Below are 22083 nucleotides of genomic sequence, written 5' to 3'. Positions count from 1 at the left end.
CAGGGACAGCATCAAAGAACATGGAGGTGACTAGTGGTGTTCCATGGGACTTAGTACTGGGGCCACTTTTGATAATTATTTACTTCTCTGACTTACAGACTAAAAAAAAACAAAACCTTTGGCTAACCGCATTTGTTGATTAATGCAAATTGAGAGTCATTGTCATAGAAGTGCACCAGCAGGTCATTACACTATAAATGCCTGAAGAAAGGGAACTCTTCCTTGTTTTTATACACACCTCTACTAAGAACAGCTATAATATTTTTGACTTTGCAGACTGTAATGCCAAGTACCTGGTATATGTTGCTGTATGTATGTATGATATGCCAATTTTTTTATATAGGGAAGACATATAGGAGGATTAAAAAAAGAATATATGAACATCTGTTTGACATCAGGAAAACAAACTCGAATAGTGGCTTTTATAATCATATTGATTCTGTAAGACAGCAACATTATTTTAAATTCCTGGTGCTACAGTTGTGACTGAGAGTTGAAAGTTGGTGATATTTAAGAATATGACTGGAATACTAGGTTACCCCCACTGCCCAGTAAGGAACCCTCCATAAAAAAATTTCTCCAAAGCCAACTTCATGCTACTCAAGTCAGAAGCGACAAACTTCATGACACCCATGCAGATGGGAACTAAACGTTCGACTGCTGAATCCTACACTAAGGCACTGTACGAGCACATCCACTCATGCATGCATCATGCCATCCCAAATAGAACCAAGATGCTCTCCTCCAAAAAAAGAAAGCCAGTCTGGTGGTCCCCTGCCATAAACAAACTTTAAAACAAAAGGAAGAAACTGTTGCAGTAAAGAGGAAAATCACAGGATGCAAAAATCTCCCTCACCAGTCTCAGTAAGAAACTGAGATCCCTCATAAAATCCTCCAAAGCTAGTTATGACAATAAAATTGCCAAAGATTCCAAAGACAACCACAAGGCATTCTATAACTATGTCAAGAATCTAAATGGCAATGCTCAGATCTGCTCTGAGCTACAACAGAATGGCGTTAAATATACTGATTCCAAGGATATTGCCAATATCTTGTTAGATCAATTCAGTGCCAACTTCACCCCCTTCTCAACCACTAAACGGCCCATCTCAATATTGGAAGATTTCCAAATTCTGGTAATAACGGCCACACAGGTGAAAAGCACACTCTCCAAAGCTAAGAATACAGCATCCATGGGAACAGATGACATCCTGGGCTGTGTATTACATGAACTACAAAATGAACTGGCACCTCACCTAAGTGTCATGTTTAATCATAGCCTCACCTCAGGCTTCGTGCCCACTGAGTGGTGCACAGCTACAGTTATCCCACTCCACAAGGGGGGATCCACCTTGGATCCCGGGAACTACCACCCCATCAGTCTGATGAGCCTGATCCGCAAGGCTATGGAATGTATTATCATAGAACTTATAAACAAAGACATTGGCAACCTTCAAAAACTGGACTCCACCCAGTTTGGGTTTGTAAAGGGCCGATCCTGTCTCCTGAACCTGATTGACTTCTTCGAATCAGTCTCCAGAGCAGTGGACGAGGTTAAGGCAGTCCACACAGCCTATCTGGACCTTGCCAAGGCCTTTGACATCATCCCCCACTCTGGAATCATAGATAGATTTACTAAGCTGGGCATTAATCCCTACATCACTCAATGGGTTGCGAACTGGCTTGCTGACAGAACCCACACAGTAAAAGTAGCCGACTCCAAAATCCAGCTCCCGACAAGTGACAAGTGGAGTACCTCAGGGTTCAGTCCTGGGACCGCTCTTGTTTGGCATCCCTTCTCTGAAGTACAGGCCAACACTAAGGGACTCTGGCTAACAAAGTTCACAGATAGCTGCAAACTGAGAGCTATTATTGTATCCCTAAATGATGCGGATACTCTACAAAAGGGCCTTACAGAAAGAGATGCTTGGTGCCAGAGCCATGGGCTTAAGCTCAATGCCAAGAAATGTATAGTTATCCCCTTTGGGAAAAAACATGTACCCGTGAATTACCACATAGGTAGCAGTACACTAAACACTGAAAGTGTGATAAGAGACTTAGGGACACAGGTGGACAGTGGTCTCACCTTCGATAACCACATCACCACAACAGTCAGGAAATCCTTCTATGTGGCACACCTCATCACTAAGGGCTTTTCATCCAGAAAAAAGGAGATCATTGTCCCACTGTACTCATCCCTCATTAGACCCATTATAGAATGCAATGCCTCATTTGGTATATGCCTCTCAAGACATCTGCAACACCTGGAAAGGCCGCAGAAATACCTCACTAAAAGAATCACAGGCCTAAAGCAGATGCCCTACGCTGACTGCCTTAAAAAACTCCAGCTATACTCTGTCGCATATCGTCTACTCAGAGGCTATCACTGCTTAACATACAAGGCCATGTCAAATCCAGAGCTGTTGGACATGCTACACTTAAAGAAAACACAAAGTCCATGAACTGCAAAGGTGAGGCTTCAGAACAGCAGCTTCAGTTTAGTAAAAAAATATACTCCAAAACAGCAACCTCATCTTAATAAGGTGTATACTCAAATTTCTCCAACCACAGAACAAAGATCTGAATTCCACTCGGCTGCAACACAGTTTTATTGGTACAGAAGCACTTTCACAAACAGCTTCTTCAGGTGTATAACAACCATTAAAATACACACACCTTATATAACACTTAAAGTCAGTCACATGACTCTGCTTAACCATTTTTAAAGGCATATATACACATTCTAAGTGTTACTTTCTTGATCCACTCTTACAAATTCTAAACTTATATTGTATAAAAAATATAAAAAATATATGTTAAAAGCATACGTAAAGTTCTAAAAAATTCAACATTCACCTATTCAATGGTCTCTTTTTTAATATTGGTCTTATAGGAACAGAATCATTCAGTCCATGCCCTGAACTTGCCCTTAACCTAATAATCCATTCAGCTTCTTTTTCCTCAGTCTTTGCTTTTATATCACCCCCTCTTATATCAGTGAATGTTCTCCATAAGACAACAAATTTAAAAACATGTTGTTCATTGGTAACTGACACATGCTTCGCTAGTGCATTAAAGCTACTTCTTTTCTTAATGTGATATAGGTGTTCTCTTATCCTGTCTTTTAATAGACGATCTGTTTTCCCTACATAAAATTTGTGACATACCTGGCAGATAGCCAGATATACTACATGTGCTGTATCACATTTCGCATAGGTTCACAGATAAAATGTCTCCCCTGTGTCAGGGTGTTTAAATTGTGAATCATTACAAATAAAACTACAAAAGTTGCACTTGCCACAAGTTTATTGGCTTGTGTACCAATAAAACTGTGTTGCAGCCGGGTGGAATTCAGATCTTTGTTCTGTGGTTGGAGAAATTTGAGTATACACCTTATTCAGCCCAGGTTGCTGTTTTGGAGTATATTTTTTTTACTAAACTGAAGCTGCTGTTCTGAAGCCTCACCTTTGCAGTTCATGGACTTTGTGTTTACTTTGTGGATACTCTGGAATACTTTTATGCAAAGGTGCCTGTAACATTGGGTGGTTTGTATCATTTAGAAGATGCTACACTTAAAGAAATTCCAATGCCTCAGAGCCACACACTCCAGGTATCTAAACCTTGTCATCACAATAAACAAAACATGCTGGAGGGATAGGTTCCTGACCCAATGACTCCCCAAACTCTGGAATAGACTGCCCATACATGTCAAGCAGAGCACCTCTTTGCCCCTCTTTAAAATGAACTTTGACGATTGGATGGGAGAAAGGAAATTCACCCCGGGGATCACGTCAGTCGTCCTGCTAGACAGGAGTCCAGAGAAGTAAATAGTGTGGGAAGAAATAGCCAGGGAATTGTTGTGGCTAGGCTTGTATAGTCCCTAGGGCTGATAGCCTGGTACCAACCTATGAACCTGTGAACATCCCATCTCTTCACCTAGTTTAAATGAATGTTGTAGCTTCAAACCTAAAATAGCAATGAGGAGATTATTTCATTAACTTTGGAACACGACTTCACCCTTAGGATTTTTATACTTCACATTTTTCTAACCTGTTATACACTGTGAGAATGCATTATGTGAATGCAAAAGTGCTTCTTGTGATTAAGAATAAAGACCTACCCCTGCCTGGTTCAAGCCACATTTTTCTTTTGGACTTGTTTGCTATTTTGCTACCTTAACTGAATTACTTGTAGTTCATGTTGCTGGTTTTATGTGTTTTATAAATGCCTGATGTATTCAAAATAAGCTTAAATGGTATGTTAAAATGTAAAATTGTAGCATTTGGCAGACAAATCATCCACCAGCATTTAACATTTACAATGCCACACTTCAAAATGAAAATGTAGTTAAAAACCTGAGAACGTGGATAGATGATTCCATTTCTTTTGATCACCACTGTCAGGAAATCCTTCAACTTGACACGGCTGATTACCAAAGTAATATCATGCAGATCTAAAAATGTTATTGTTCCATGTATTCATCACTGATTAGACCAATTATAAAATTCAGTACTTTGGATAAGCCTCAGCAGAAGTATCAAACAGCTGGAAAGACCCCAGTGGTTGCTAACAAAAAAGATAATGTCCCTTTTTTCTCCATCTTTTAGGCTTTGCAGAGTAGACCTAACGCTTTGGCTTTCAAGCAATTGTCCCACCAATATGAAAACAAGGTATCTAAACTTGCTTCAGCAGACTAAATAAATGAATAAATAAAATTAAATGACTAAAACCTCTTCTGAAACATTAGCAGAATGGTTTACAGAGTAGATATATCTTGCAGACGATACCACTGCTCGGGAAAATAGTCCACATTCTCATAAAACAAAGCTCATTCCTGACCACATCCAAACATAACTTGGATCAATGGATGGGAAACAGGAAATTTACCCTGTAACTAACCACTGTACTACAAATGGACAAAGGCAGCTTCTAAATGCTTTTCTGCCAAAGCAGAGTTCCCCTCCAAATATCTAGGTATAAGATTAAGCACCACTGGACCTATGAGATATATATTTACTACTCAGCATTTCTGTCATTTCAGGAATAAACTCCCCATGCAGCTAAAGCAGTTTATACACTATTTGTCTTTTAACAGGACCTGAATAATTGAATGGTTGTTTATAAATTCACCCTGGACATGAATGGAATAAACCTTCTTGATAGTAGCGGCACAGTCTGGGGTGGTAGCTGGCAAGGCATAATGGTTTTATGAATCAGTAGTCATAAGCTGTTATGATTACTTTGTAGGCCTTATATTAACACTTCTATAAAATGCTCTTCTATCTTTCCTTGACACCATTAATCATGCTCAGGACTCTGGGAAAATTGTATTCACCCTTTACTTAGATCTCTCCAAAGCCTTTGACACTGTTTCACATCTTCTACTCTTATCTCAACTTTCCTCCCTCAGTTTATCTCTTTCTTCCATAGCCTGGTTTACAAGCTATCTCTCCAACAGACAACAAGCTGTTAAATAGAAAAATTCCACTTCATCCTTTCTTAGTAATCCCTCCAGCATCCCCCAAAGCTCTATTCTCGGCCCCTTCTTTTCAATATTTTCATTAAAAACTTTTACAAATCCATAGATATTGCTACTCTGATCCAGTATACTGATGATTCCACAATCATCTATACAGCAAACTGTCCCTCTAAACTCCTTCAAAAAAACCAAACAACCTTCTTCAATACTGAAACTTGGATGCTAAACAACCAACTCGCTCTCAATGCTGACAAAACAAAAATCATGATATTCTCTCCTTCAAGAAATTTCACCATAGACAAAAGCTCCTTTAAAATAAAAAGCCACAATAACACTCTAATCTAAACTATACCTCACACCAAGCTACTCATAGTCATCATTGATGAACATTTATAATTCAATATCCACATCCAAAATAATATAAAAAAACACCAAAAACTAGGTAGGTCTGCTGTATAAACAAAATCACCATCTAACCGCTTTTACCAGATGCACTTTAGCCTCCTCCTACTTGCTCCCGTCGCGTATGTATAGTGCCTCTCTACTTACTCATCTCCAGTTTAGCCTAAAACACAAACTAGAAGCCAGCTCTAACAAAGTCTGTAAATGTGTTACAGAGTCCACCCATTCCACCCATCACTGCTATTCCCACCATTCCCTAAACTGGCTAGAGCTTCCTAATTACCTGAAATTCATACAACTCACCATTGCTCAGAAACTCATATTCCAACCCTCCATCTGCCCTCTCTTTCATCTATCTTAACCTCTTATCTCCCCAGTTGTACTCTTAGATCTGAAAACCAAAACCTCCTTAAAATCTATAAACTCCTATGCCCTCTTGGCTAATTACTTCTATCACACTCCTTAGCTAAACTATGGAACCCCCCCCTCCACATCCCTCTGCTGTACTCACAATTACACTAATTTCAAATCTCTCCCCCATTCTTACCTTACCTCAAACTGGGACTGTTTCTGCTCCCTTCCCACCTAAATTACACTGTCATCTCTTTCAAATCTCCCTTCAATCTCATCTACTACCACCTCTGATCATTAACATTATTGTCAGAACAAACACTAAACTTGTATAAACACTTTATGACTTGTACTTTTAATTATATTCTCTGTATTACTTTTGACTTGTTTTATATTTTAACATTTGTGTTTTTAAAAGTATAGTCCCTGATTTTGTATTTGTATTTTAAATCATATATTTACGCTTTTGTATACTGTATATTCCATACTGTGCTTATGTTATATTCTGTTAACTGCTTTTGGAGCTTTTCTCCCCAGGTCGCCACTGAAAATGGGCTCTGCTTGCCCCAGTAGACTTCCCTGGTCATCAAACTGGAAATAAATAAATAAATAAATGGTTCTTTCAATAGAAATTCATACCTGATGCTTTTCATCGGTGAGTACCTATGTGTTCTATTTGTAAATGTTTGGAAATTGCTAACAAGACACAAAGTTACAAATGATGGCAACAGACAAGTGAACTATTCTGTAACAAGGTCCATTGAGTATCATTATCAGATAGTAGGCTGCCTGAACTGTTTCTGGCAGAAGTATACACTTATGCTGCACTTCATCAGTGCATAAGTAATGATGGTACGATAGTTCATACATGTTTTACAGAGTTCACTTTTAGACTTTATTAAAGTAAATTTTCAATGGTCTGCCTTTTGTAGACTTTTGGTTGATGTCTATGTTCTTACTTTTGCTAAAATCATAAATAAAAATGTTTACCAGATCTGTATACTTCTCAATCTCCAAGCATTAAAAATCATTGCACTGACCTTTAAAAATCATAGTAGAGGGTCAGAAAGATGAGCACTTTACGATTTTTCACAATAGAAGGTCTTTATATACTAAACTGTATATAGCTGGTATTAACAAATTTCTCTACAAGTTTAATTTATATAGGCATTTAAACATGTTCTTATAAACAGGTCTGACTTTATCAGGAACACGATACAGTAAATCTAAGAAGAGGCAGGTTAAATTTGAGGGCCAAAGTCACAACACTATGCCTAAATCATAGCAGATGAGAGGTATGCAGACATTCAAACATGAACACAGGCATGCCACCAACTTAAATGCAAACTTTTGTTAGTATTTCTAGCATACTTAGGACAGTTACATTCAAACTTGACATCAGTTAAATGAACACCAATAAAATCTGATCATAATTAACATTTATGTGTCAGTTATGATATGCATAATTAAAAATAAGATATCAAGAAATACCATCTCTTAACAAACATGCAGATTATATCCTAAAATGCAATCTGTCTCAACATTTAAACTTGACTTAGACAGATTTAATCATTTAGACCCACAAGACTGTAAGCATCCAAATGCAATACACAATGTCCACTGAACTGAGTTTCCAGGATCATAATGGCAAAGTTTCCAAGCCAACTTTTTTTTTTTGCATATTATCCCAACTCTAAAAATGGTGACTGCCATTCTGAGTACTGGCATTTGCAATGTTTTCCATTGTCCACACTACATTTCCTAATTGCAGTCTACATTCTCCAATACAGAAGGGCAAACTCATATTAGTTCTTTATACACAAAGCATTTACATTTGCACATTGCTACACAGAGACCCTCTTTAGGCTTACAGTTTGCTGTACTATGAAAGTTAGATGTCTGACCAGGTTCCAGAAACATAAATGCATCAGATTCATTTAAGTATCTATCAAAGGTGTAGTCTGATCTTTACATTTTTTTACTATTCCATGCACAAGCTGATATTTAAGCACTGTACCTGACATCAGCAAATGAATACCTCTTGATGAAGGGCTCATGGCCACTCAAAAGACTGCGTAATTGAAAAACCTATGTTGGTCAAATAAAAGGTATTATATCATGGCTGCATTCTAGTGTCTTCAGATTTATTTATAAACACTCAAGTACTGAATTTCCAAAATACAAATATATATCCCTCTCCTTAGAATGACTTTTTCCTATCTAATATTTTTCTTCTTCTTCTGGCTTTTCCCAGTTAGGAGTTGCCACAGCAGATCTCCTGTCCACTCATGATTGGCAGTGGAGTTTTATGGTGTCAAGTTGTCAGCCTGGTGCCCAACCTTCCACAGAAGGCACACACACGCATGCACTCATGCCTAGGGCCAAGAGTGTCCAATCCGCCTACAGCATGTCTTTGGGAGGAAACGGGAGCACCCAGAGGAAACCCATGTGACCACAGGGAGGACATGCAGACTCCGCACAGAAGGCACCCGTCGAGGATCAAACCGGAGAGCCTCTAGCTGTGAGGCAGCAATGCTAACAGCTACACCACCGTGGCCGCACTAGCTAATACTTTCCTAAAAAACATTATTTAGAATTTGGAGCTTTTCTGTATGTAAATAGAAATGTACCACCTAAAATCTTTATCACTTTATGGTTACATAGCAAAACATCACTGTTTCTGTGTATAACTCTTTCCACTTGCTTGCTTTAAGCGCATGTACTAAGCATGCCAAAGGATTTTTTTTTTTTTTTTTTTTTTGGTCTGATCTGTTTTCTTAAAGATAAAAAGCACTGTCTCCTTATTAAGATATAGTAATACAATATTGCATTCAAATTGCCTCTGAATATTTAAAAAAAATTTCTTGTGCCTGGATATCGCTATTTAACAGCCCATTTAGTCTCTTTCTGTTTATTTGTCCACAGTTTTCTCTCTCTCTCTCTCTCTCTCTCTCTCTCTTTCTCTCTTGGTCCCTCTTTCTCACTCAATCATGCTCAAAAACAGGATTTTGTCAAATTATATCTCACATATGAAGAGTGACAATCTGAGTATAAGTGATCATTTGTATCCACTGTTTTCATATAATACCCTTTACATTTGTTTTTATCTTGATGAAGAACCACATCCTAAAAATACAATATTATTACAAAAATATTCCCAAATTTATACTAGCAGCTTATTACATTTCCTTGCACTATCTGTAGTATTTGCTTACTTTAATGATACTTTATTGATTGCTACAGGGGATAGTCATAGGGGTTTTTTCTCCCATTTATGCTGGCCATAATATGGCACATTAGAAAGAAAGAAAGGAAGATTTATGATACTATATTAAATGGTGTTTACTATCTATGAATATTTATGATACTATATTAAATGGTGTTTACTATCTATGAATATGCAGCAGAGACACAACCATGACTGATGGTTAGTATGGATGCTGAGGGAAGTGGTGAAAATTATTATGTATTTAAATCACTGTTCATTGGGTATTGAATTTTTGAAGGTATTTGCATTTACATCAAAATTCATGGGGTAGTAAAATTACAATTAAGTAATAGCTTTCATGATCAAGTTTTGGATATTTCTCTATTGGAACTATCAGTAGTTACTTTTCTCTACAGGACGTTCTTTCCGTCAGTCCCACATATACCATCCATGACATGCAGTCAATAACATTTCAAAATTTCAGTCTCTTCATATCAAAAGAATTTGTTTTTCTTATACTGATTTTACCAAACATTCTGGGATTTGGCTCATTTATTTGTCAATGTGGATACTCAAAAGGTCTATTTTTTTATCCCAGAGCAAAAGTACTTTCATATAATTTGTAAAGTTATAAATCGCCTGTCACTTATATGGTTTCTTTCATTTTTATCACCATTCATGGCACTAACACATATAAAATACAGGTCAAATAGTGGCACATGCTATAGGCGGATGACATTAATGACTTTTGGGACATTAATCTACACACATTGAAAAACTTTGTGCAAATATTTTGGACACTATAAGTAACAAAAGTTATCATTGGCAGCACAGGGTAATACAATTGGGAAGAAACGCATGCATCTTACCTCTTATGAGAATTGTGTACATTCTAGGTATTTGTTAAAATATCAGAGCTTTTCTCCTAATAACACTTCCAAAATATATGATCTTAGACAACTTTCATGTACTAATGAATGGGTGACTTACCTTGTGACATGTCCTGGTGGTACAGTTTATATAGACAAAATACGCAGGATCCTAAAGTTTGTTATTTTGGAGCATCTTAGTGATGAGAGATGCAAAGGTCCCAGTAGTACTTTATAGAAACATATGCCAGCCACTTAGGGATCTAAGTGTGTGTTTTTACAGGGATTTGCAAAATGTCAGGAGTCCATCCCAACAAACTGAGATGGCAGAGAATATTAGACTATAAAATTAATTGGAACTTTTTAACTTAGTTTCTTTGTTTGTCCCTGGACTCAGTGAATATTTATAATTGATTTTGTTTGTTATAATGCTCATTTTAATGTTAGCAGACAGGATTTCAAGAAACCACTGTGTGAGTGAAATGTAATTGGCAAACAGTTCCTCCATGCATTGTGCATAACAGAATCATACTAATACATAAGTAGTACACCATCACGTTGAACCATGCATCTAAGCATTGTAGGAGACTACAGAAGCAAGAAATATGAACAGTTTCAGACATTCCACTCATTTCTGGCCAGTAGTCATTATACTAAGTATGTGGAGCTGACACATAACAGTATTTAAATGCTCAAGGCACATCTTCATATCAGCCTTGAAAGGAAAATGCAATAGATAATTTATTTTTATACAGTAGAGGTATTGACCTATAATGGCTGTTCTCATTGTCTGCCTATGAAAAATTACACACCGTGGATAAAACCTCTTAAATTAGACTGAATATCTGTTATGATGAAAACTGAATAATCATATTTAACAAGTTCTTGGCTACAAAGAGGTATAAAAAGGCTAAATATGTGTCTTCTGTGCTGAAGTGGTTTCAAAAAGACTAAATTCTAAAATGACACAAGGACGCCTTTTACATTTAAAGCTATGCAAGTCATAAAATAAATATGATCTAACCTTAAAAGCCTAGTTAACAAGATCACAGACTTTCATGCAGTCATTGCACAATGCTCACCAGACATTCTTATAGCAACAGAAGCTTCGCTAAAACCCCATAAATGAGACCCAGACATAATCTCGCAAGGTTATACTGCACACAGATTAGACAGGATCAGAAAGAAGGATGGCAGGGTTGCAATCTTCTACAAAGTTAACCTAAGCATAAGCTACCTACCCATCAAATACCCTTATGAGAACAACTTTGAAATTCTAGTAACACAGCTCAGAATCATCCCAAAGAAAAGTATTACCATAATAGCCACTTACGCACCTCCCAGTAATACTCCCACTGCCATTGAGGAACTCATAGCCTGGACAGCCTCAACCTACTCCAATGAAACCATTATTACAGGTGACTTCAACTTAGACTAGAACACTTGCACTGGTGATAACCCCTCTACCTTCATAAATTTACAAGGTTTCTCCCAAACAATCCAGTTTCCCACATGAATAGATAAATATAGCAAAAGGGAATCTATCTTAAACTGGTCCCTTATCAAGAGTACCACCCACAACTATCTCTTTGGATGCCTTACAAATAATTTAAGTGACCATAGACCAACCTACTTAATCCATCATCATCTCAACTCACCCAGAACAATAGTTTACAAAATTCTTCGAAATACCAAAAACTACTCCAATGAAGCATTCATAGACATGCTCAATAAATGCAACTGGGCACCACTCCATCATCTCCAACTTGACTAGGCCATAACATACTTCAGTGACACATTTCTAGCTATTCTAAATAGCTTAGCACCAACCTGTACATGTCATGTTAAAAATAAGAGATTGCCCTGGATATCAAAAGAAAACATTAAACTTCAAAAACTGAGGGACAAAACCTGACAGCAATACCAAAAAACAAAAGACAATAAAACTCTGCTAGCATACCAGCAGCTTCCCAAGCAAACAAAAAAAAACCTCAAACTAGATAAAAAAAAAATATTATACAACTATGCAAAACAAATATGAAAACAATCCCAAAAAGATCTGGCAAACAATTAACTCACTCCTCCACCCAGGCAAAGCTACAATCCCAGAACCAACAACCAATAACCAAAGAGTGAGTGTTGCCTCACAAATCAATACCTACTTTATAAACACCATCCTCTCCTTAGTTACAGGGAACAATTCCACCCATCTGTCTCTTCATAGGCTTATAGGTGTGTACTAGGCTAATGGCCCTGTAGCCTTTACAAGCCTAGCCCATAGGATTACCCTGGCATCATGCCACCCGACCTTAGTTCCCAGTGGCTCTTTGAGTAGAGCCACTGGAATGATCCCAGGGTGAATTTTCTATTTCTCATCCACTCATCAAGATTTCTCTTGAAGAGGGGCAGTGAGGTGCTCTGTTTGACAAGTATGGGAAGTCTATTTCATAGCATGGGCAGTCTCTGGCTTATGAACTTGTCCCTCCAGTGTGTTTTGTTGATTATGGCAATGAGGGTGAGGTCTCTGGAGCATATGATTTCTTTAGATGTAGCATTTCTAACAGAGCTGGACAGACATGGTTTTGTAAGTCAAGCAGAGATTGCTTCTAAGTAGGCAATATGAGACAGAAAATAGTTGGAGTTTTTTTAGTCTTCCCTAGGACAAGTGTTTAAGGCCCAGGATCTCTTTGTGAGGTACTTTTGCGGCTTCTCTAGTTGTTGCAGGTGCCTAGTGAGGTACATGCCAAATGGGCCATTGTACTAGATGATTGGCCTAATGAGGGAAGAGTAGAGGGAGACAATGACCTCTTTCTTCCTGGATGCAAAACCCTTAGTAATGAGATGTACCACATAGAAGGACTTTCTGACCACAGTGGTAATGTGGTTGTCAAAAAAGAGGTTGCTGTCAACCTGTGTTCCCAGATCTCTTATAACGCCTACTGTGTTCAGTGGACTACCATCGATGTGGTAATTCATGGGAACTGGGTTTTGCCCAAAACAGATGACGACACATCTTTTGGCATTGAGATTAAAGCCATGATTCTGACACCAGTCGTTGGTCTCAGTGAGGCTTTTCTGTAGCATGTCAACATCACTTGGGGAGTAAATAATAGCTCCCAACTTGCAATTATATACAAACTCCCAACTTGCAATCATCTGCAAACTTTGTCAGCCAGAGTCCCCTTGCGTTGGTCTGGACTTCAGGGAAGTAGATACCAAACAGGAGAGAACCCAGGACAAAACTCTGTGGGACTCCACTCGTGACTGATCAGCAGTCTGACTTGGAGTCAGCTACTTTCACACTGTGGGTTCTATCTGTGAGACAGTTTGCAACCCACCTAGTGATATATGGCTTAATGCCTAAGTTAGTGAGTTTTTCTATGATTCCTGAGTGGGGAATGGTTTCAAAGGCCTTGACTAGATCAAGGTTCACAGTATGAACCACCTTGCCTTCATCCACAGCTCTGGTGACTGACTCAAAGAAGTTGACCAAGTTGAGCAGGCATGATCTACCCTTCACAAAACCAAACTGTGTGGGATCCAGAGTTTGCAGATTCCCTATATCCTTGTTTCTTAGGTCCATGATGATGCGTTCCATAGCTTTGCGTATCTGATTCATCAGGATAATGGGGCGATAGTTCCCAGGGTCTGTAGTAGCTCCTCCTTTGTGGAGAAGGATAACTATAGCAGTGACCCATTTGGTAGGGACAAAGCCTGAGGAGAGGCTGAGCTTGAACAGGGCACACAGGTGTGGAGCCAGTTCACTCTGTTGTTCATGTAGAACACAGCCATGGATGTTGTCAGGTCCCATAGAAGCTGTATTCTTGGCCTTGGTCAGTGCTGTTTTAACCTGTGCAGCAGTAATACTGGGTTACTGGCAATCTACTACTGGTATTGTGATTGGTCCTTTGGGGGGAGAGAGGGGTAAAGTTGGCACTGAATCTTTTGGCCAGTATATTGGCAATATCTGTTGGCTCGGTATAGGAGGCAACATTGTGCAGCAGCTCAGAGCAAATCTGGGTAGTGCCATGGAGATTATTTACATAACTATAGAAGGCCTTATGGTTGTGTTTACTATCTGCTAAAATTCTGTTTTCATAACTAACTTTAGAGGAATGATGAGGGATCTCAACTTTTTGTTGAGGCTGATAAGGGAGTTTTTTGAGTCTTGAGACTTCACCTTAGTCCACATCAGTATCCTCCTTCTGTTGTAGAGTTTGTTTATGGCAGGGGAAAAGAGTGTCTTGGTTCTACTGGATATGGCGAGATCCATGCATTTGTGTACATGTTCGTATAGTGCATTGATGTATGATTTGGCAGTCATGCAACTATTCTCTATTTGCATGGGTGCTGTTAAGTTAGTCACCTGTGTTTTTATGAGCCCAAAGTTAGCTTTGGAGAAGGTTTTCATGGTGGTTACCTTTGCGGAGGTTGGGGGTGTGTGAGGTATCTAGATTTCTAAGGTGATTAGTTTGTGGTCGGATCTAACCAGGGATGAGCTGACTATTGGTGTAGAGCAACGGTCGCCCATGTTAGTAATAACCAGGTCAAGGATGTTGCTACCTCTAGTGGGGGTAAGAATGAGCTGGTCCAGGGCATTGGAATTAATGAATTCCAGGAAACGTTGGGGAAGTGTATTGGTACATGAGTAGTTTTCCCAGTTAATTGAGGGGTAGTTGAAGTCACCCAGTATGAGAGTGATAGGCTGGACCCTAATATTCTCCAGGGTGCTTAGGAATGTGAAGTGTGAGTCTTGGAACATGGTTGGGGACCTATAGCAGGCTGCGACCTGAATCGCTGTCTTACCCAATGTTAGCTGCACCTGAAGTATCTATGATGCGTTATGTTAGGTCACCAATCTGGAGGTGTGTGCATCCTTTATGAATATGGAAACACCACCGCCTTTGGAGCTTCAGTCCAAGTTCTGGGGCTGAAAGGTGTGGAATGAGTTATAGCTTGGTAGTGCAGGAATACTTTCTGCTGCCTTGAACTAGGTTTCTGTTACAGCAGAAATGTTGATGGTCTCCATTTTAAGGAGTGCTTTGAGCAAGTGCCTTTTGATATTTAAACTTCTAGCATTAAGCAGCATGACCCTCAGATTGCATTTGTTTGTAGCTGTTATGGTGGTAATTTGGTCTTTGGAACAATACCTAAAAAAGGCAATATAGGGCTGGCAAGTATCCGGAAGCCCAGGTGTGACAGATGCAGGCCATCTCTGGCAAAGCATTGACGTCTGTCAATCATGTCATCTCAAGCAGATACTGGATCCCATTAGAATGAAACCAGAAACCTAGCCAATTGTTGAAATCAATAATGTTCTGCTTGTACTGTGGTATCATTCTGGGTAAGACAAAGCTGCCAAGCATTGAACCCAGGACCTTCCCAACTACAGTCATAGCAACACACCACTACACCAAATCAGCTCTTCCACCTAATGTGAAAACTAACAACCTTTTTGATTTCAAACCTGTCCCAAATAACACCATAATAACAATGCTGAAAAAAACTGAAACCTTCTTCCTTAGCAGCTGACCAACTCCCCAATGAGTACCTCAAACTGTCAGCTGATGCCATAGCTCTACCTATCTCCATTCTGGTAAATAGGTTTATAGCAGGATAATATGTCCCAAAATTATGGATAATTTCCTAAATTACCCCTCTGCATAAAGAAGGAACACCAACAGAATTAAACAATTACAGACCCATAGCCATCCTTTCCCCCTGTGTCAAAATTCTGGAAAAATGTATCCACACAAAATTACTACAATACCTGTTATCTCACACCCTTATATCTCCCTCCCAACATGGTTTCAGATGAAAACATAGCACTGCCACGGCCCTAATTAATTTCTCTAACACCATCATCCAACTGAGAAATTCAAACCAGCAAGTAGCATCAATCTTCTTAGACATGTCAAAAGCATTTGACACTGTCTCCCATCAGAAACTCCTTAGTACTCTTGCCTCATTAAACCTATCAAAGACTTCCTTCTCCTGGTCCCTAAGCTGTCTTTCTGACAGGCAACAAGCAGTACGATGGAAATCCGAACCCTCACCACTTCTGCCTGTCTCAGTTGGAGTCCCTCAAGGGTCCATACTAGGATCTCTTCTTTTCAACATCTCCTCCAATGATCTAGCCTTATCCACAACACACAATAAAGCAGTTCAATATGTGGACAATTCAACGTTAGTCTGCTCAGCAGATGCCTTACCAGACCTCCAAATAGTAGCCCAACAAGATTTTAATGATATAGAAACATATCTAAGTAAATAACAACTAATCCTCAACCCCAAAAAGACATTGTTAATGCTATTTACCAGTAGGAAACAATCACCAACCACCCCTCCTTTCACAATTCTCTCAGCAGACAACACAGTCATTAAACCAGGTAAGCATGGCAAACCCCTTGGAGTGACAATTGACAACAAACTACTTTTGAGCAAAACATAGTCACCATAATTAAGAAAGTTCACATCACACTTGGCTCACTGTACAGAAGCAAGCCATTCCTCACTGACAATACCAGACTAGCCATATAAAGAACCTTCCTCCTCTCTACACTCCTATATGCTTCCCCCTCTTTACCAACTTAAAAAATCAGAGTTAACCAAACTGGAAACTTGCTGCAACAAAATAGCCCGTTTCTCAGCCAACCTTCCCCACCAAACCCACCATTGTATTGCTCTACATAAATTAAACTGGCTCCAGCTACCTAACCTTCTTTGTCTCTACCAACTTAAATTCACACACAATATCATCTTCCATCCTGACAGTTGCCCATCCCTTGAGGAACTTGTTGTTCCCTACTCACGCCTACGAAGTCTAAGGTCTGAAGGCAGAAGCTTTCTTATAGTAGATAAAGCTATGAACACTTACGGTGAAGCCCTATTCCCAAATCAAATAGCCAAATTTTGGAACTCTCTACCCCACACCTTCCAAAACACACCTAAATCTACCAGTTTAAACAACTACTATTTGAACATCTATTCAAGAACTGGCATTGCTCATGCACCAAACCTGACTGACAAGACTATCTCAGCATACTGTCCACTCCATATCTCATTTTCTCCCTCTCCTCAGTGCTTATTATTACTCAAAAATACATATATATAAAGGAAATCTCATTTGGTCATGACTATTGTTTAATATGTACACACTACTAACTTTATTTTTTTCTCATAGTGATCTTCACTGAAATCCTTGTGTTTTTCTTTTTGAACCTGTATCTAGTAGAAAACTGTTTTGAATACTACTTTGTATAGACTAATTAGAAGATATGTATTTTGCATCTTATTGTATGTATACTATTGTACTATCTAATTATTGTATATTCCTTGTATTTCCATGGACCTTTTCTCCCCGGGCCTTCTGGACCAGTCAGACTTTCCCGGTAAACAAATGTAAATAAATAAATAAAGTAGTAGGCATTCAGTCTACAGACCATTATAACGCTAGCCAAATGCCCCTGTTCAAAATTTACCACCAGCCTCAAGGAAGGCAACACAAAATAGACTGAGGGAGAATTTGAAGCTGCCTATCCAATTATCTAGGTTTATCTTGATGGTGATAAGGGTGCTAGTCTCCTTGACGTCTAGTGGAAGTTTGTTCCTGATTTGAGGGATACATTTGGATATGAATCTATGTTGCCAAAGTGTCTTATTTATCTGCTTTATTCTGCTATTTCAGGTACGATTTGTTCTATGAAGGAGTAGGAGGTCAAAGAGGCTTTCATGGCTCAAAAGGTGACTCCATAGAGGAGTGTAGAATTGACTGAGTATAGATAGATGATTGACAATCTATCCAGTTAAGTGTGATTTTTAAGGCAACTGACATTCTTAGTTACAAATCTCTGAACTTCTCAAGCTGCATGATATGTTCGGGCAAATACATGACAAAAGGTGCATTAATTCAATAATTGGTCTGATGAGATACAAATAAAGGGGAAATTAAGACATCTTTGGATCTAATGCATATGCTTTTGGAAATTAGATGCAGCAAATAAAAGGCTTTCTTTACTAATGAGATATCATGGTCAAACAATAAAGAATTATCAACAAGGGTAAGTACATCTCTTATGTCAGTATCTGACCGAAGATGTTTTTCATATCTATAAGATGTTTTGTTTATCAGAATGAAACATGCTACATTTTTTTCACATTTAATTGAAGACCTTTGTCTGGCAACACTCGTTAACATGATCTAACCCATCATAGAGTGATTGTGAGGAAGTAGAAGAGTGAATAATACACAATTTTCAGTCATCTGCAAACTTATGTAATTATAGACCAGATATTTGGCCTGAAGGTCTAAGAAATAGATGTCAAATAGAAAAGGTCCCACCACTGAGCCATGTAGTACACCACTGGTAACATTTATCTTTCTGAAGTGGTCCGCTAACAACATGAGTCCTGTCAGGCAAACAGTTAACTGTCTTTCCCACACAAGGATTTATATTCAGGTTTACATGTCTGTCAGTAATGCTTGCATGGGGCATAGTGACAAAGGCATAGGGCAGGTCGATATATGTTGCATGTACTGCATTATTACTATCTCCTGCTTTTGACACTTTTTCAAAGTAATTAATAAGGTTAAAGAAGCAGGACCTTCATTTAATAAAACCAAATTGAAGATGGTCCAGGGCTAAGAAAGTTACAATGTCTAGATTAATGAGGTTTGAGATAATATATTACGTAGCTTTACATATGACCCTAGTGAAAATAGTGGATCTATAGTTAACCAGGCTCTCTGGCTGGGACATCCTTCTGTAGTTAAAGTCCCCCAGTAGAAAGTGTTTGGTTTAAGAGATTTAAACTAATGTGCTAAGATAGCTATAAGAAGAAGACCCTGAGGGTGTTCTGTAGCTAAATATAAAGTGGTAATTAGTCTTGTTTATATATTTTTTGGGTGTCAAGGGCTTCAAATGTGGTGTACTGTGGAATCTGTTTTGAAGTGATTATATCCTTGACAAAATACTAATTTTCCACCACAATTGCTGTTAGGTCTGAAAACATGATAGGCACCATATCCAGGGACAATAAATGTTACGCAGCAGACAAAAGAAAGAGAAGACTGGACACTATGGTTATATGCTTTTTTTCTATGTTATAGAACCACGTTGGGTTGTATATAGAATATAATACATGTTCTATCATTCCGTGCATCAGTGTGTCTCTTTGTACCAGTCTTATATTATATTGTGCCTTTTTAAGCAGTTTTATTCTTTAGGCTGAGGTTGCTCTAAACAACACAATTTGCAGATGTGCCATACTTTTTCAAATCTAAACTTTAAAGTTGAACTGTGTTAGAATCAGTAGTCAGCCCTGTTACATCTCCTTTTACTTATTTTTGGTAGAAGTAGGTAAAGGGCATGCATACTGCATACATACACACACACACACACACACACACACACACACACACACACACACACACACACACACACACACACACAAACACACACACACACATGCACACACACACACACACACACACACACACACACACACACACACACACACACACACACACACACAATCACACACACACACACACACACTTCCACTCCATTTTTTTCAGATGAAATCCTAGAACTATACACATGATTTGTAAATGTAATTTTCAGTCATTAAGGTGATTTAATTATAAATTTCTTCTGCATATATATATATATATATATATATATATATATATATATATATATATATATATATATTGCAAATGAAATCAGATTATATTCCCAGAAAAATCAATAATCAAACTAACAATATTATGCATAATAAATATGAACAGAAATACACCATGTGGCAAATTAATTCTCTGGCTAAATATGCCAAATTATGTAAAAATTACACATTTTTACAATTCTCTGAGAGTCCAAATTTGGACTTTCCTAGTACTTTTCCCAGAAAAAAAATGGAAATCAGTGTCCCTGTAAATGTTATTTAGGAAGATTGCATTTTTTGTCTACCTTGAAATTTTACTCCTCTAGTCATGCCTACATTAATGATACAGCATAAATGAAAGCTTTATCATACAGGAAATTTTCCCCTGAAAATAGTCATATGAAACTTACGTGTTGTGGCAGGTAATCGAGTACAGGTATAATTTCCAAATGTATTTATGCAAAGGTAATCTGATCCACAGGGATTTTTTTCTTGCAAACATTCATTAATATCACGACATGATGTCCCATTTCCTGAAGAAATCAAGGTAAAATATAAATGAATATAATTTAAAAGTATAACAGTTTAATGGAATAGTTTATTAAGAACAGCATTTTAGAAACAAATGTAAAGTCTGAAATATCAACTATTACTGGGTAACAGTGTTGTTAATGTCTAGAATTTGGATCATGCCCCAGTTTTCTACAACTTAAAACCCACATCAAGAATTTAGTACAGATCTGAAGTAGAATATAACATGCTGAAAGGTATGACTGTATCTGAAGTCTAACTCTCTAGTGTAATTTACCCAAGCATGTCTTAGAGTAGAATGCTTATGACTGGATCTTTCTCATTGTCCTTTTCTGCATGTTAGTCATTGCATTTAAAATAAACGAATAGCTAGAGACATGAGGGTAGAGTGACTCCATGAAGAGAATGTACAAAAATATCTATCCATAATTCATCATGCCATGAGCTTTTAAGTATTTTATGTAACTCTAGGCTTTTGAATCATTCTACGGCCAGCATTCTCTTTCAGCAAATGCACTGTTGATCAGCACTTGTATATAAGTAAGGGGGTGTGGTGTGGAAGCAAAGCCCTCACATCAGGAGGAGAGAGGACCCATAGCCCCCACATAAGTGCTTTCCTTGAATTAACAGAAGGACATAGCACACTGTTAATCTTGTTTTCATTGGTTCATGGAAGGCATAGCTTTTTGTTTGGGGTCAGGAATGATTTGTTGTATGTTACAGCTGACAGACGTTGTTTGCAATTAATAGTGATTAACACAGGAGTGCTGATGATTATGTTGACTGACAAGATGAGTATAGTAGTGCCAGTGTTCAAGAACAAAGGGGACATTCACAACTCTGGGCAGCATAGAGGTATCAAACACCTGTCACATTGAATGAAAGCTCTGGAAATGGTGAATGACAAATGAATACTCAGAGTAAGAGAGTAGTAGAAAGGAAGATGAGAGAGGAGCAGTTCATATTCAGATCAGGATGCAACACAACTGACCACATATTTACAGTGAGACAGATAGTTGAGAGGAAGCTAGAGATGAAGAAAGAGTCCAACTGGGCATTCCTACACTTGGAGAAAGCATATGACAAGGTCCCAGAAAAGCTGTTTTGGGCAGTCCTGCAGTGGTTTGAAGTCCCAGAAACATTAGTAAAATTAGTGTAAGCTGTCTCCAAGGACCCAGTGACTCAAGTACGAACTGTGTTTGGTCTCACAGAGGGGATTCCCAGTGTGAATGGGTGTGCACCAGGGTTTATCTATGAGCCCATTGCCATGCATACTGTTGATGGACTACATTAGCAAACGGGTCAGTGGGGACAGATCAAAAGAGTTGCGGTATGCAGACAATGTGGCATTGCAGGTGGACTTTGAGCAAGAACTTCAGCAAAGGATAGGGGAATAGAATGCAAAACTGAAGGCACATGGGATGAAACTGAGTGCAGATAAAACCATTGTAATGGTACAAAATGGTGGAGTTCATAAAAATCTGAGAAATGAGATAGAAGGAAAAATAGTGGAACAGGTTATCACCTTCAAATATCTGGAAGGGGTGGTTGAGGAGAAGGGAAGTCTGAATGAGGAGGTC

General features: G+C 38.4%; 1 protein-coding gene across 1 annotated transcript in view; it reads right to left on the bottom strand.

The window, feature by feature from the left end:
- LOC122800838 (neurogenic locus Notch protein-like) overlaps positions 1-22083 on the bottom strand; it is a gene marked incomplete in the record, with an annotated part of 809298 nt that overhangs the window by 482186 nt on the left and 305029 nt on the right. Inside the window, 1 exon segment of the mRNA XM_044070145.1 lies at positions 20383-20505. Within this exon segment, the coding sequence (XP_043926080.1) occupies positions 20383-20505 (123 nt within the window).

The sequence above is a fragment of the Protopterus annectens genome, chromosome 4.part1 (genome assembly GCF_019279795.1).
Source record: "Protopterus annectens isolate FY-2018-M chromosome 4.part1, PAN1.0, whole genome shotgun sequence".
In the NCBI taxonomy this organism is placed as follows: Eukaryota; Metazoa; Chordata; order Ceratodontiformes; family Protopteridae; genus Protopterus; species Protopterus annectens.
Note: the sequence above shows the minus strand (reverse complement) of the source record. Positions and strands in the feature narration are given on the sequence as shown.